Source organism: Sparus aurata, chromosome 10 (assembly GCF_900880675.1).
Source record: "Sparus aurata chromosome 10, fSpaAur1.1, whole genome shotgun sequence".
Classification (NCBI taxonomy): Eukaryota; Metazoa; Chordata; class Actinopteri; order Spariformes; family Sparidae; genus Sparus; species Sparus aurata.
This window is the reverse complement of record NC_044196.1, coordinates 18,136,818-18,151,944: the sequence shown is the minus strand read 5'-3', so window position 1 is coordinate 18,151,944 and position 15,127 is coordinate 18,136,818. Positions and strand designations below refer to the sequence as shown.

Sequence of the window (15,127 nt, the reverse complement as noted above, 5' to 3'; positions counted from 1 at the left end):
ACAAGGCAATTTAACAAACATTTGATACCGCTTTAAAAGTTGTATGTTTACCAGGAAGTCATTAATTGTATGTGCTGTCGCAGTCCAATGTCCGGTGGGAACGTACTTCTCCCTGGAACATAACGAGTGTGCGAGCTGCTGGTTGGGTGCCTACCAGGACCAGGAGGGTCAGCTGGAGTGTAAGTCCTGCCCTGAGGGAACGTCCACGGCCTACATGCACTCCCGCAGCGTCGCAGAGTGCAAAGGTAAGACGCATCCACACAGTCAGACCTCAACCTCTTCTCTGTGTATGAATATTCTTCACAATGTGGTGATACATCTGTGTATTTACAGGGCAGTGTAAGCCAGGTAGTCACTCTCTGAATGGGTTGGAGATCTGCGAGTCATGCCCGCTGGGTCACTTCCAGCCTGGTTTCGGCGCCAGGGAGTGTCTCGTGTGTCCAGATGAGACCTCGACTGTCACCAGAGGAGCGGTGGATGACACAGAGTGTGGAGGTGATACAGTTTGACACTCTCCTTAACTCATTCTTAGTCATTCTAAATGCTGCTAGGTTACAAAAACAAATACTAATCCAGCCTGTAAGAAAAATGTGTCTGTTAGTATTTGGCGTTCATGTGCGATGATATCAGAAATTCCTCCTTGGATATTTCATATGATTTACCTTCAAAGTTGGAAAATAAATCTGGAAATTTTAGCCACCTAAGTTTCTCAGTTGAAAGACAAAAATAACCTACAACGTTTAAAAAAAATGGAGCTCCCAGATGTTTCACATTGCAGCCAGCAAATGCCACTTCTGACTCTTCACCTGCTCCATTATGTGCCTAAATTGTATTGGTTTTTCTTCATTTCTGGTCTATTCTTCTTCAGTCCCCTGCTCAGCAGGTCATTTCTCCCGTACCGGTCTGGTACCCTGTTACCCCTGTCCTAGAGACTACTACCAGCCTGAACATGGCCGCTCCTTCTGCCTCTCCTGTCCCTTCTATGGAACCACCACTGTCACCGGGGCATCCACCATACAGCACTGCTCCAGTAAGTGTCCCTGACGCTCACAAGTTCAATATCAGTTCACTATCTAGAATCTTAAAGTCCTTTATAAAATTATTTACAGATGGAAACTCTTAAATACATTGGAAACATAGTGATCACGTCTGTCCGGGTCAAATTTATCACATAAAGCAGTCAATTATCTTCACCAAATTTCTTTTCTTGTTCTCAAGCAAATTCAGATCTGATTGACATTTGAATATTTCTAATATGAATTTATAAACAGGAAATATATGTTGCGATGGAGGAAAAGACCTTAAATGAACACATCTTTATTAATAAAAACGGAAACCACACTTTTCTAGTTTGTTGCACGTGGAGCTTCTGCATTAGATCACGATGTGTGCAACATATGCAGCTTTTGGCAAAGAGCAGATTTTCACAGAGTTCTTTTTAAACTCCACTTTGCTGTGTCGAGTTGGCATGTAAAGTGACTTATGTTAAATTTCTACAGGACGTGCCAAGTGAAAACTATAAGGAGCTGTTCTGTGTCAGGCGCTCTGTGGGACAGCTTTTCTTCACTCTCTAAACATACTGCTACAGTTTTTGCGGCGTCTGATCTATGTTGTGACAGCTCAATCCAATTGGAAAAGGACTTACTGCACGAGATCAGGGGGAAATGGAAATAATATGACTTTTATTGCGCTGCTGCAGAGTGGAAATGAATAACAGTGCATGTCTGAAGTGTGGGAATGAACAGTGGATGGGACGCGCTGCCAGTTTTCAGTAAGAATACAGGCTTTTGTTCAGACAGATCGCAACCGTCTGCCAGTCTGGTGGCAAGGGGAAAGATCCATGCTGGGTTTTTCCGAGTTGTCTCACTTTACATTGCCGGGATTTTCTCTGGATGTCATTGTCAGGTTTTGGCTCCAGTTTTCTTCCTAAAGAGGAGAGTGTGACAGCAGCTCCAGAGGTGGAGGTCCATGAAGACTACCAAGCAAGCAGCCAGGTTAGTTTTTTCTTATCTTTGATTATTTATGATAATTTACCATAATTATGGTTTCAAATATCCAAGATGCAACAAAGAACACCCCTTTGTTTTTTGGGGGGAAAATCTGTTCATTTCCAGATTAAACCTGTATACAAATCATATGTTGAATTTTACAGACTACATTCCCACATTCCCTAATCCTCCAACTGAAATATATTTTAAATTACACTCAGCTCAATCTAAGACAAAGAATTAAACAGCATAAGAACCGCAAAGCACAAGACCTTGGAATTAATGAGGCAAACAAACAAACAGCTTCATGACCCTATTACACATGTTATAGATAGAGGAAAACTTAATGTAACTCGATGATGATGATTGCAGTATCTCTTAACACCGCATTTATAAAGTCCTCTTGTTTTACAGTAAAATGAGCAATTAATTAGTGGTACTTCATTTCATCCAAGAGGATGAATTTGTGTCATCATCTGTGCTGCTATTACACTTTTGAAAACTCACATTTACTCCATTCCCTTTATATAATCACACCAATAATGCCATCATCAGTAAAGGAAATTTACCATTAAAAAACTGTGTTTCGAATGTTTGAATCGCAATTTCTGAGCCTTAGATTGAAGCAGTGATTCAATCGAGAGTTTCACACTGTGACAGGATTATCTGATTGGCTGTTCCTGCAGGTTTTCCATGAGTGCTTCCTGAATCCCTGTCAGAATAAAGGCACGTGTGAGGAGGTTGGGGCGGGATACGTGTGCACCTGTATGCCTGGGTTCACAGGTAAACCTCTTTTTAGACAGCGGCAATAAGATGATCATTTGAGGGAGCTGACAGCCATCTCACCCACAGCTGTGTTGGGTGTGACTCTGTTATGACGCGTATTTAATCGAGCCTCTGATATTTCAGGTGCCAAGTGTGAGGTTGACATAGATGAGTGTGACTCCACTCCGTGTCAAAATGGAGGCCTGTGTAGGGATGGTATGGGAGAGTTTGATTGTCAGTGCAAGCCTGGATTTTTAGGTAAGGGACCATTGAGGGTAAAACAAAGTCTTGTACATTACAATACATTTTATGCAGCTATAAATTGCAAAGCTCCGTTATTTGACATTACTTGATTCATCTTAAACCAAATATGTATTCTTGCTTCCATCAGCATTTGTCAAATCAATGCCGTTAGCTCAAATGATTAACTTTTCATGTACAAAGAGCTCTTGTTATTTTGGCACAGAGTGTTTGTGCTTCTTCTCTATCTCTGTTTGACTCTTATCTTTTGTCTCAGGCTCTCTGTGTGAGGCGGAGGTGAACGAGTGTGCCTCGTCCCCCTGTCTGAATGAAGGTGTGTGTGTGGACGAGGTCAACAAGTTCACCTGCAGCTGTGCTGATGGCTTCACAGGTTAGATAACGGGACTGGGTTACATTTTTATTCTAGCCATCGCTGTCCCTGTCAGACAGTTGGAACAGCAGTCAAACTTATCACATATTGTCAAATAGATATTCTTGCGGATAGTTAGATTATATTAAGTTTCTACTTTATAAATGCAGCTGTTCTCCTGCCTGTCCTTCCACATTACTGCAGGATCTCACTGTGAGCTGGAAATAAACGAGTGCCTCTCCAACCCCTGTCTGAACGAAGGTTTGTGTGAGGACCTGACGGGCGGCTACACTTGTAACTGTGCCGTCGGTTTCTCAGGGGATCGCTGCGAGGTGAACATCGATGAGTGTTTAAGCGCCCCCTGTCTGAATGGAGGCTCGTGTCTGGACGCTGTTAACAATTTCAGGTAAAAAAGAACTTGATGGGGAAAGCTCTTTACTGTTTGTACCAACCTATTATTCGTCCTTTACCTGTGTTATGATGTAACTACAACACAAGGATTTTGATATACATCTACACTTTAGATTAGATAATTTCCCGACCAGTGGTGTGTACCTGTTAGTGGTATTGTACCGTGTCCTCCCTCCCTCTCTCAGGTGTCAGTGTGTGGACGGCTACCGTGGTCACCTGTGTGAGGTCGACGTGGACGAGTGCGACCCCAACCCTTGTATTAACGGCGCCAGCTGCCTGGACGGTCTGGGCTCCTACACCTGCCGCTGCCTTCCTGGGTTCAACGGAACCAGGTGTGAGACAGGTACTATAGGACAGATGACACATCACCATGGCAACTATAGAAGAGGTTGAGGAAAGAGAGATTCAATTTAAGGGAAAGACCTCGTGAGACAGCCATAAAAATTAAGACTTCTACCCTGTTTTAAGTATATTTAGTGGCAGTTTTCCCACACAAAAATCTAAGTTAAGATGAAAAAGTCAGAAACCAACCACAATCGCTCAGCTAACTTTTTATTCAGTAAATTGTCATTGATTAAAGAAGGAAAACCAATTTGTTCTATTGGTCTTGGTTTTAAGCTACCCTTCTCATTTATGTGTACGAAATGTGCCAAATTATTACAATTTTATGTTCTTTTATGTGCAGCTGTAATGTTGTTGTTGGAAGACAAATGGAAAATAAGATTGCTTTTATACACCAATGTGGACTGTAGCCACCAATAACCTGCAATAAAAATATTCCTTAAAAAGAAAAAAACACGGACAAGACCAGTCTTAATAAAGCAGTAACAGCATTGATTGAATTAACTGATTTATTATTGTTTTATGAATGTGAACGATTTTCTGTCCTATCAGAGATGTCCTCTGCCTTCAACCTGGACTTTGAGGTGTCTGGTATCCATGGTTACGTAATGATGGATGGAGTGATGCCAGCGCTGACAGAGATCACCTGCACCTTTTGGATGAGGTCATCGGATACCATAAATTATGGCACACCTATCTCCTACGCGGTGGAGGGCAGCGACAACGCTTTCCTTCTCATAGACTACAACGGGTCAGTGATGCAAATACAATGTCTTATTTCATACAGTGAATGTGCACTAAGTATTATCCTTCCTGTCTTCTTTCAGGGTTCGTACGGGTGCTTGAAATCCTTGAAAGTGCTTGAATTTCAATGTTGTGTTTTCAAGGTCTGAAAAGTGCTTGGATTTTAGTTTAAGTGCTTGAAAGTGCTTGACATTATAACTCTGTGGCTTTCTCAAAATTGGGATCAGACTGGATAATTAATTTCTGAAGTTTTTGCTATTATGAAATATAATTTTAGAAGTTTACAGCATAATACAATTTACATAATTGTTATAAAAAGTGAAGAAAAAAAATCACAAGTATATATATTCCTTTAGATACGTATTTTACCCCAGCAATAAGGTGCTGGAAAATCTTAAAAATGACCCTTAAAAGTGCTTGAAAAGTGCTTGAATTTGACCTTGAAAAATGTGTGCGAACCCTGTCTTTATTCAATCCTCTTTGACCATTTTTCCCTCTTTCTGTTGTTCTCCCTCCTTTATAGGTGGGTGCTGTATGTAAACGGTAAAGAGCGGATCACTGACTGTCCTGCGGTGAATACGGGTCTATGGTACCACATCGGGGTGTCCTGGAGGAGCTGGGATGGCGACTGGAGAATCTACATCAATGGGAAGCCCTCAGACGGAGGCAAAGGCCTGTCAGTCGGCACCACTATCCCAGGTGTAGTGCTATCCTCGACCTGCTCTCCTCTCTGCCATCACAAATTAATGTTGGATGTGTTTGTATCTGAACAAATCTCCATTGTACAAGACTCATATTCTTTTATGTAAATACAGTAACGCAGTAGAAAAGGAGAATGATATCTCTGTGAGTGTTGGTTAACCTCTGACCTTTAACATGTGTCCTGTAGGTGGTGGCGCACTGGTACTTGGTCAGGACCAGGATCAGAGGGGCGAGGGCTTCAACCCTGTTGAATCCTTCGTCGGCTCTATCAGCCAACTCAACATCTGGGATCGTGTTCTCACACCTCAACAGGTACATGTAGTAACTTACTCTTTAATGCTTAAAATTCACTGTATAGGATTCTAAAGCCTACCATCATAAAACAGGGATATTATTGTGAATGCTGTCCCCTCCTCTTGACTGTAGATTAAGGTCTTGGCCAGCAGTTGTCCAGACTCTCATGTTACCCACAGAGGGAATGTTCTTGCCTGGCCAGACTTCCTCACTGGAGTGGTTGGACGAGTCAAAGTAAACCTCAACAGCATTTTCTGTGCTGGTAAGAGACGCTTCACAAATATTTGTAGACCCCAAACAACAGTAGTCTGGGTCTTAAAGGGTTGAATCAAACATTAAAACATGCCTTTTGGAAGATGGGGTGGGTGTTTGGGGGAGAGAAAATGGCATAGATGTGTATGCGTTCAGTTGCTTGTTCTGTGTCAAGCTGTGCACTTGTATTTTATGCATCTGTCAAAACTTAATAAACATATTTGTGAGAAAAACATGCCTTTTGAACTCTTTTAGATGACATTGCCAGTCCATTTGTGCACCTATTTATCAATAAATGCCAATAAACTACAAATTATCAATGTCTTTGTATTCTTCCATCAAAATCCAACACTGAAAACCTTTCCCGGGCTCTCCAGATTGCCCCAAGCTGGAGCATGCAGTGCCCCACCTGCATGCGTCCACTGTGGAGGTGAGCCCCGGCGCCCAGGTCCAGCTGTCCTGCGATCCCGGCTTTTACCTGCTGGGGGAGCCGGTGCTGCAGTGCCAAAATAAAGGAGAGTGGAGCCACCCTCTGCCAAGCTGTGAACGTAAGGCATAGACGCAAACCGCTCTCTGATTATTTGATCTGTCTGTTAACCTGAAAGGGTGTTTCAAACAAAAACACATTTTGTCAGCAATGAAGATTAAAAAAAAGAAAAAAAAAAACAGTGCGAGATCCTTGATAATATTCCCCTGTCCTGTTTGTGTGTCACAGGAGTGTCCTGTGGGCCTCCTCATTCTCTGGAGAACGGCCTGTTTCAGGGGTCGGACTTTCATGCCGGCAGCTCTGTGGTCTATCAGTGTAACGCCGGCTTTTACCTGCTGGGAGACACCAAAGTGCACTGTGCCAACAGTGGAAAGTGGGGTGGAAATCCACCAGCTTGTCTCGGTAAGACATAAGAGAACATTGTTTTCATCAGTGATACAAAGGAAAGAAAAATTGACATGTAAAAAAAAAAAACTTCTTGTGTGCATTTTGTGTGTGTGTTTGTGTTTGTTCAGATGTGGATGAGTGTGCTCTGGGATCTGACTGTGATGAACACGCTAGTTGTCAGAACACAGAGGGCTCCTACACCTGCACATGTACCCACCCGTACAGTGGAGACGGCAAGAACTGCACAGGTAATGAAGATTTATGAAATGCTATAAAGACACTTGGTGAACCAATTTTATCTGTGAACATTTAAACCCATTTGTTGCGATTTATCATGTGTCTAATCCAGAGCCGGTAAAGTGTCAGAACCCCGGGTCTCCAGACTTCGGTCACAGAGACGGCAGCAACTTTCTGATGGGCGGCGAGGTTGTTTTTGGCTGCCAGAACGGCTATGAGCTGGTCGGCTCCACTCGCCTCCGGTGCCTGGAGACGGGAAGCTGGGACGATGCAGTCCCATACTGCAGAGGTGAGGGGTTGGAGTGGTCATGTCATCACAGTTCAGCAGCTGTACTATATATTAAGGTCCTCTGGCATGTTAGGTGATTGATGCTCCTAAAATGTATCTGAACTATATTTAGGTTGCATGCATGGCTTCTCTCAAAGAGTGTGTAGCAATGCTGACGGAGCTAAACTACAATTAGATGTCAAGTGTCAGATTCTATATGTGTTTATTACTATTAGCAGTTGGTTTAGCGTCTCTGGGATTAATCACTTTTATTAGATCCTGTCAGAACAACCTACCAAATCTCCTGCTGTCTTCTCAACCTTATCTCCATCAGCTTCGACCACAAGAGGGATCCACTTTCCTTGTTTGAGAAGTCGCTGTACACACAGTGTAGCAAGGATGACACAGCTGATTGTTAGACACTTTTTCATTGTCACAAATTCCCAGTAAAAAGACCAAAAGCAAACTAACAGAAGAAACCCCCAAAAACCCAGAAAACACATAAAGGGAGACAGAACTGACAGGATGCTGGCACTTTCCAAAATATAGTAATCTGTTGCTGATAACAGTCCACAACAAATACACCTTTTACTCCTGTTTGAGTAAGGTTTGCAAAAGAACTTCACTTCTACAGAAAGACTGCAACCCTGAGCTTTGGTTGAGAGCCACAGACAACCAGGTATTGTCTTATCCTTTAAATGTGTAGAAGGTTGATACAGAACTCGATATATATTTCCTCTTGTATCATGTGTAAAATACGGGTTTAATCACGTAGCAGGCTTCATGACAAGCTAGTAGTCTGATTAATAATGTAAAATCACTTCCCCTTAAATGTGGTGTGACCACAAAATAACAGACCGGAGACACAGTTGTTTTATATCCTGTTTCCCATAAAGCAACTATTCACAGCAACCACATTTGTAAAGCTGTACTGTTTTTTCTTTACTTAATGGTAGTCGCACACTTAAATACTTAGCAGCTCAGTGGACAATAACCATTAGAGTAATGAAACTGCTGTTTATTTGTTCAGAATACAGAGTTTCCCAATTCCCTATCCCTAAGAGCCAATAGGATCTGAGTAGCAGACAAATTAAACACAGCAGTCAGCATAATAATGAACACACACAAAAATAATTAGTATAGACATACACGCACTTACACTTTCCAGTAACACACATTACGCAGTACTGTGAGGGAGTGATTAAATATGCAGCTGTCGTTTTGTCTTCAACTGTGCGGTGGGCTGAAAGGCCTGACCACCGCAGCACCTCGATTGGCTCTCAGCCACTTTCTTCCTGATAGAGAAAAGGGGAACTGACTTACTCAGCGCCTGCAGACTGTGCCAACATGTTACGCTCGGCCCCTGTCAGCTGTTGACAGTCATACTGAAAGTGAAGTGATTACCGTTAAAAGAGACTCAGCGCTTCATCTGAAATATAATAAGCAGCTATGTGAAGTCCTTTGGAAAAATAAATGGTGGTTTCATTTAGATTTTTGACCCGGGCGGTCATGAGAAGCGCTATTCAGCTTGTGAAACATGTCGTATAATGTCATCTGTGGCTCCGAAGGAACCTTATTAAAGTGATGATGTATCTCTAGCTGGGTTTGAGACCTTAAGCCCTTTTCATCTTTTTATTTATTATTTGTTCTTATTATTTTTATTGGTACTTATTTTGATTTGCATTTATTCTATATATATCATTTGTATTATTGCATATTTTGTCTTGTTTTAAATTTATCTTAATTTTAGCTTAAAGGATAAGTTCATCCAAAAAACTGAAGTATATGGGGAGTTGTTTTAGAATAAAAAAAAAACAAAAAACTAACCTGACTTTCCATTGGCATGAGGCTGAGTAGGTAATGACTGAATTTTAATTTTTTCATGAACTTATCCTTTAATGTAGTCTTGCTCCACTTTAACCAGCTGTGATATTATCTCTTTCTCTGACTATCTTGCTTTAGGTAACTCTTGTTTTAAAAGGTGCTATATAGTCGATTCGTGGAATATTTAATCACTGAAGTACACATTCATGCACTAATGCATTTGGCTTCTATCCATTAATATACTTTCCTGTGTGCCTCCGTAATGGAGCACGAAGTCATTGCCAAAATTGAATCTGCATTTAATCAATAACACTTTCATGTTATCCTTCCCTTTCCCTCCTCATGGAAATGTGTGTAGAAGTTCTTTGCTCTGAGGGTTAATGTAGCTACACTTGCATTTAGTCAATCGTATTATGTTTTCAGTGGAAGACGGCAGACACTAATCATGTCCGTGATGTTGCACTCTAGCTCTCTCCTGTCCGACACCAACCGTCCCAGAGAACACCATCATGAAGGGAGACAACTTCACCTATGGAAGCAAGGTGACTTTCAGGTATCATTTGCATCCCCTGCAACACCGTGTTGTTAAGCTGACAGTAGAAAACAAGTTAAACATGACAAGCTTGGAGATTCTCGTCGAGCTCACTCTGGTTTTATTCACCACAGCTGCATGAAGGGCTACCTGCCTCAGATCCCCTACGATTTCCAGTGTCTAGCAAGTCTGACGTGGAGCGGGAGGCCGCCTGTCTGTCACCCAGTCACCTGCGGTGGACTTCCAACTGTCGCCAACGCCGACTACACCGTCAACACCAACACGTACCAGTCAACTGTCACATATACTTGTGCTGAGGGATACAGGTATGGATGAATGACCACCTGCTGCACTGTTGATCCTTTGATTGAGTCGATGCCAATTTTATCAATGAATTTAGTTGTTTTTGTGACTGCTGCTTTACACGATAAAGTAAGGATGAAATTGATTTGATGCGCTGTTATGTTATGAAGTAAAATGCAACGGTGCAAAACGGTACTGTGCTGTAGCCGTAACAAAAACAGAAAAATGCACAGGAGCTTTAAGATTTGTTTTAAACCTTTGTTAAATTAATTTAAGTTTAAAGACTCTCTCATCTCTGATTCTGTTTGATCAGCACGATGAAGTTACTGACATTTTAAACTCTGTATGATTCAGTTGTGTTCACAAGTCGTAGTCTATTAATCTCTGTGACACTTTAATTGTAGTGGTGTGAGTGGTGTAAACTAAGTAGTGTGTTGGTGCGAAGACCACAGGGCTCCATGGAGGTGGTTTGTGAAGCGACAGGGGAGTGGAGCAGGCCCGTCCCCCGCTGTGTGAGCGTCCTGTGCAGCGAGCCGCCGACCCTGAGAGATGCCGTGACCGTAGGGGAGAACTATGAACTGGGAAACAAGGTGCACTATGTCTGCAAAGAAGGGTAAATGTGGTTGAAGTCTACAAAGTTATTACACTTTTTTTATCGATGAAAACTAGCACATGTTAAAAACAAGGATGTCATATTATAAGGTCTAAAATTCTTTAAAGTGAGATTTCCTAGCGGGTCTAGGGTCTATCTAAATACTGTAGGAGTGTCAAAACACTCAGAGAAATCCCTACTATGTATTTAGAAAAAAATGTGCCTTTAAACAAGTCATCAGGATTTTTATAAGGTTGTGATGTCACAACTAGTGGTACCAGAAGGTCACTGAGCACGTGAGGATCTTGCGATCTTAGAGATTTTACATTTGCTGTAAGAAAACCTCCTGATTATCCCTTTTTGTGTCTTCTTCACAGCTACACTCTGATTGGCCCAGAGACCAGAGAATGTCTGCCAAACGGCCAATGGAGTGAAAGCTCTGCCCAGTGTGTCCCGCGCTCCTGTGGCCCCCCGCCTGCCATCGACCACGCCGAGCCCTACGAGAGCCACCAGCTATTCGGAGACACCGCTAACTACTACTGCACTGACGGATACACTGCCGGCAACAACTCTAAGATGGTGTGTAATGCTCAGGGTCTGTGGGCGCCCCCTGATGGCACGGAGCCCCCCCGCTGCATCGCCAACTTCTGCCTGCGTCCACCAGAGCTGCCCAATGCGATTTTAGATTCGGTCAACAAACCCAAATACGCCAGCAACACTGAAGTGAGCTATAAATGTGAGGAGGGCTTCATGCTCAACACCACAGCCACACTGAGGTGTCTGATGGGAGGAGAGTGGGAGCCCTCGCCATACGATATTGGCTGTGTGCCAGTGAGGTGCTCCAGGCCCGAGAGCATCGATCGGGGCTATGTGAGCGGATCGAACTACAGTTTTGGAGCTGTGGTGGCATACAGCTGCGATAAAGGCTTCCTGATCCGAGGGGAGAAGAGGAGGACCTGCAAGGCTAATGGAGAGTGGGGAGGAATTCTGCCTACTTGTGTACCTGTGACCTGCCTCCCTCCTCCGTCGCTCAAAAATGGATACATCCAGGTTAGCCACAAACATCAGAATTAATACACACTGTACATATTTATCCTTTTCCTTCCTGGAAAGGACTTTGTGCTTCAGTCCTAATTGGACATATTTCTAAAAAAATCTTACTTCAGGTTGCAAAAAGTGAACCACCTTCACATTTTCATATTTCATATTGTGTAAATGAGTGACTAAATACATGTTTTATGACATATCCCTGATGTTTATTCCCCTACAGGGCAGAGGTCGATTCACCTTCAACAGCAAGGTGACATACGCCTGTAACGCAGGATACAGACTGGTCGGCCGCCCAGAGCGAGTTTGCCAAGCCAACCGGCAGTGGTCCAACATTGAACCTCCCAGCTGTGTTCTTCTGACTTGCGACCCTCCTCCTGACATTGTCCACGGACATTACAGGGGGTCTGACTTCCAGGTGGGCCGAAAAGTGCAGTATGTCTGCGATGAGGGTTATGAGCTGGCTGGGGACGCCATCTGGACTTGCCTGAAGTATGGAAAGTGGGATAAGACGCGGCGTCCACGTTGCTCACCGGTACAGTGTCCAGAGCCACCCCTTGAGGAGAACCACCTGGTTCTGAAGGGCCTGGACTCTGAATCTGGAACTGTGGAGTTATCCTGCGAGGATGGCTACGTCCTCGAGGGGGCCCGGATCCTCCGCTGCACCATGTCCCAGGAGTGGAACGACACCTTTCCAGTGTGTAAGCAAGTGTTTTGCGGCCCGCTGCCTGAAGTGTCATTCGGTGGCCCCTCATCTTCCTCTCCTCCGTTCCCTTTCAGCTCTGTCGTGAGCTACACATGCATGGATGGCTTTACTTTAAGAAAAGAGGAGTCTGTGTCCTGCCTAGCCAGCGGGCAGTGGAGCGAGCCTCACCCAGAGTGTATTCCGGTTGAATGCCCTCAGCCTGTGGAGATTTCTAACGGTATCGTTGATGTCCAGGGTCTGATGTACCTCAGCAAAGCACTGTACACCTGTAAGACTGGCTATAATTTAGCAGGTAACTCTACTGTCCTCTGTGGAGAGAAGGGACTCTGGATTGGAGGGGTTCCTTCTTGTCGCCCAATTGAATGCTCGATCCCTAAACGGATAGTCAATGGGAAAGAAGCTTATACAAAACTCCAGTTTGGTCACAGTGCCACCTACTCCTGTCGTCGGGGTTATCGTCTACAAGGCCCAGAGACAATTAAGTGCCAGGCCAGTGGGGAGTGGGACATGGAGCCACCTGCTTGCGTGCAGATATCTTGCACCCCACCCCAGCCAATTGAAAATGGGTTCGTAGAGGGCCAGGATCACAGTTTTGGTGTCACCATTTTCTACAGCTGCTTCCCTGGCTTCCAGCTAGTCGGCCATGACCATCTGACATGCGAGGAGTTCGGCTGGTCTAGTTCCGTTCCTGTCTGCGTGCCCTCAGACTGCGGCCTGCCTCCTCACATTGACTTTGGAGAATATGTGAGGGCGACAGGGCAAGGCGAAGGATCCGATACTGCTTCTGGAACATTAGCCTCACCTATGGACTTGAGCTTCCTTCAAGGGACGTTAATTGAGTATCGGTGCCACAAAGGTTATGACCTCACCAGCCCCACCAGGTTGGTGTGCCAGGAGGACGGAGGCTGGAACGGGACGGCCCCGTCCTGTGTCCCTGCAGAGTGTGAAACACCACCCAGTCCAGTGCACGGTTGGGTGAACGTGACTGATACCTCTCTCGGCAGTATGGTCAGGTATACATGCAAGGAGGGATATGAGCTGGAGGGGGAGGCTGTGAGGCAGTGTGTATCAGGCCGACTGTGGACTAAGGACGCACCAGTTTGTCGGCCTGTTTCCTGTGGTGACCCAGGTGCTATCGCTAATGGTACAACTCATGGAGTTGCTCATGTGTATCCTGAGGTCCTCCACTATGAGTGTAGTCCTGGATTTGTCCTAAAGGGTAGTGACACAATCACATGCCAAGTGGATGGAAAGTGGAGTGGGCAGAAGCCTTTTTGTGACCCAGTGTATTGTGGTCCTCCTAAAGTCCCTAATGATATAACTTTTAAAGGAGAGGTGTACAGCTATAATAATGAAATAGAATTAATATGTCAGCCTGGTTTCCTCATAAAAGGGAAATCTGTCAGCGTTTGTCAGGCTGACGGCACGTGGAGTCACGAGTCTCCCACCTGTGTACCTGTCCGCTGTGGCAAACCCTCAGCAATACCCAACGGGCATGTGCTGGGGTCAGAGCTTGGCTTGAACAGCAAGGTAAAGTACGAATGTGATGAGGGATACACACTTAATGGAGAGCCTACACGTATTTGTCAGTCAGACGGACTTTGGGACAAACCTGCACCACGCTGTGATATCATAAGCTGTGATCCACCTGAGGACATCAGTCACGGCTTCCTCAATGGCTCTAGCTTCAACTACGATGACGTGGTGGAGTACGTCTGCTTCGATGGCTATGAGGTAGTCGGGGATCCCATCCTGCGCTGCTCTGCTGAGGGCTTCTGGTTAGGAGCTGTGCCCCAGTGCCGGCCATGTGTCTGTCCCCTCCCCATGCTGAAATTCGGGGTGGTTGTTGGGCGCGACCGCGCCTGCGGAGACCGACTCAACTTCCAGTGTGATGAAGGCTACAGGCTGCTGGGTCCCCCCCAGGCTGTCTGTGAGAAGGGAGGGGTGTGGAGCCCCGGTGTGCCTATGTGTGGCCGGGGAAGGTGCAGTGCCGCCCCGCCTACAGTCCCCAACGCTGTCCAGCAGGGCGGCTCTGCCACCTTCTTAGACACAGTTATATACAGGTGTCGGCCCGGCTACCAGCCAAGGGGGTATCCACACCTCTCCTGTGGGAGAGATGGCAGGTGGGGGGAACCCAGGATCAGCTGTGAGCCTGTGAGCTGTGGAAAACCTCCAGCTGTAGCTCACGCTCAGGTGGTGGGAGACACCTTCACCTTCCCAAATCAAATCACGTACAGGTAAACACTTTCATTATTGCTGTCAGTTGAGTTAAAACATTATTTACACATTAAATGATAATACATTTCAGGTGAAACTAGTGATTGAATGAACATTTACACAAGTATTGTACTCAAGTAAGAATTGGATGTACTATTTGGATGCATGTTCTCTAGCACTACGTTTTGGAGGCAAATATTGTACTTTTTAGTACTTTTTAAAATTGTTATCAGCAATCCAAGAAAAATTTATGATTCTGATTATCAGAGAAATGCTGAATATCTGATGCAATATTAGTCGACCCATAGTTTAAAATAAATACATACATGGAAAACACATCAAATGTTTTTACTTGTATATTTGATACTAAATGACATTTAATATCAGATACTTAAAGACTTGTAATCAAGTATGACTTT

The 15,127-nt window shown here is 44.4% G+C and overlaps 1 protein-coding gene across 3 annotated transcripts in view; it reads left to right on the top strand.

Annotated features, from left to right (window-relative positions):
• Positions 1–15,127, top strand: part of svep1 (sushi, von Willebrand factor type A, EGF and pentraxin domain containing 1) — a 91,000-nt gene that overhangs the window by 64,394 nt on the left and 11,479 nt on the right. For all 3 annotated transcript variants that reach the window (XM_030430052.1, XM_030430051.1, XM_030430053.1), the window contains 22 exons: positions 84–245; positions 334–495; positions 869–1,030; positions 1,906–1,994; positions 2,675–2,771; positions 2,898–3,011; positions 3,271–3,384; positions 3,568–3,769; positions 3,960–4,117; positions 4,669–4,867; positions 5,384–5,559; positions 5,750–5,874; positions 5,989–6,118; positions 6,486–6,656; positions 6,824–6,997; positions 7,111–7,230; positions 7,332–7,508; positions 9,780–9,864; positions 9,978–10,169; positions 10,592–10,759; positions 11,116–11,788; positions 12,009–14,728. In XM_030430052.1, coding sequence (XP_030285912.1) covers positions 84–245; positions 334–495; positions 869–1,030; positions 1,906–1,994; positions 2,675–2,771; positions 2,898–3,011; positions 3,271–3,384; positions 3,568–3,769; positions 3,960–4,117; positions 4,669–4,867; positions 5,384–5,559; positions 5,750–5,874; positions 5,989–6,118; positions 6,486–6,656; positions 6,824–6,997; positions 7,111–7,230; positions 7,332–7,508; positions 9,780–9,864; positions 9,978–10,169; positions 10,592–10,759; positions 11,116–11,788; positions 12,009–14,728 — 6,370 coding nt within the window. The remainder of the gene's footprint in view (positions 1–83; positions 246–333; positions 496–868; positions 1,031–1,905; positions 1,995–2,674; positions 2,772–2,897; positions 3,012–3,270; positions 3,385–3,567; positions 3,770–3,959; positions 4,118–4,668; positions 4,868–5,383; positions 5,560–5,749; positions 5,875–5,988; positions 6,119–6,485; positions 6,657–6,823; positions 6,998–7,110; positions 7,231–7,331; positions 7,509–9,779; positions 9,865–9,977; positions 10,170–10,591; positions 10,760–11,115; positions 11,789–12,008; positions 14,729–15,127) is intronic.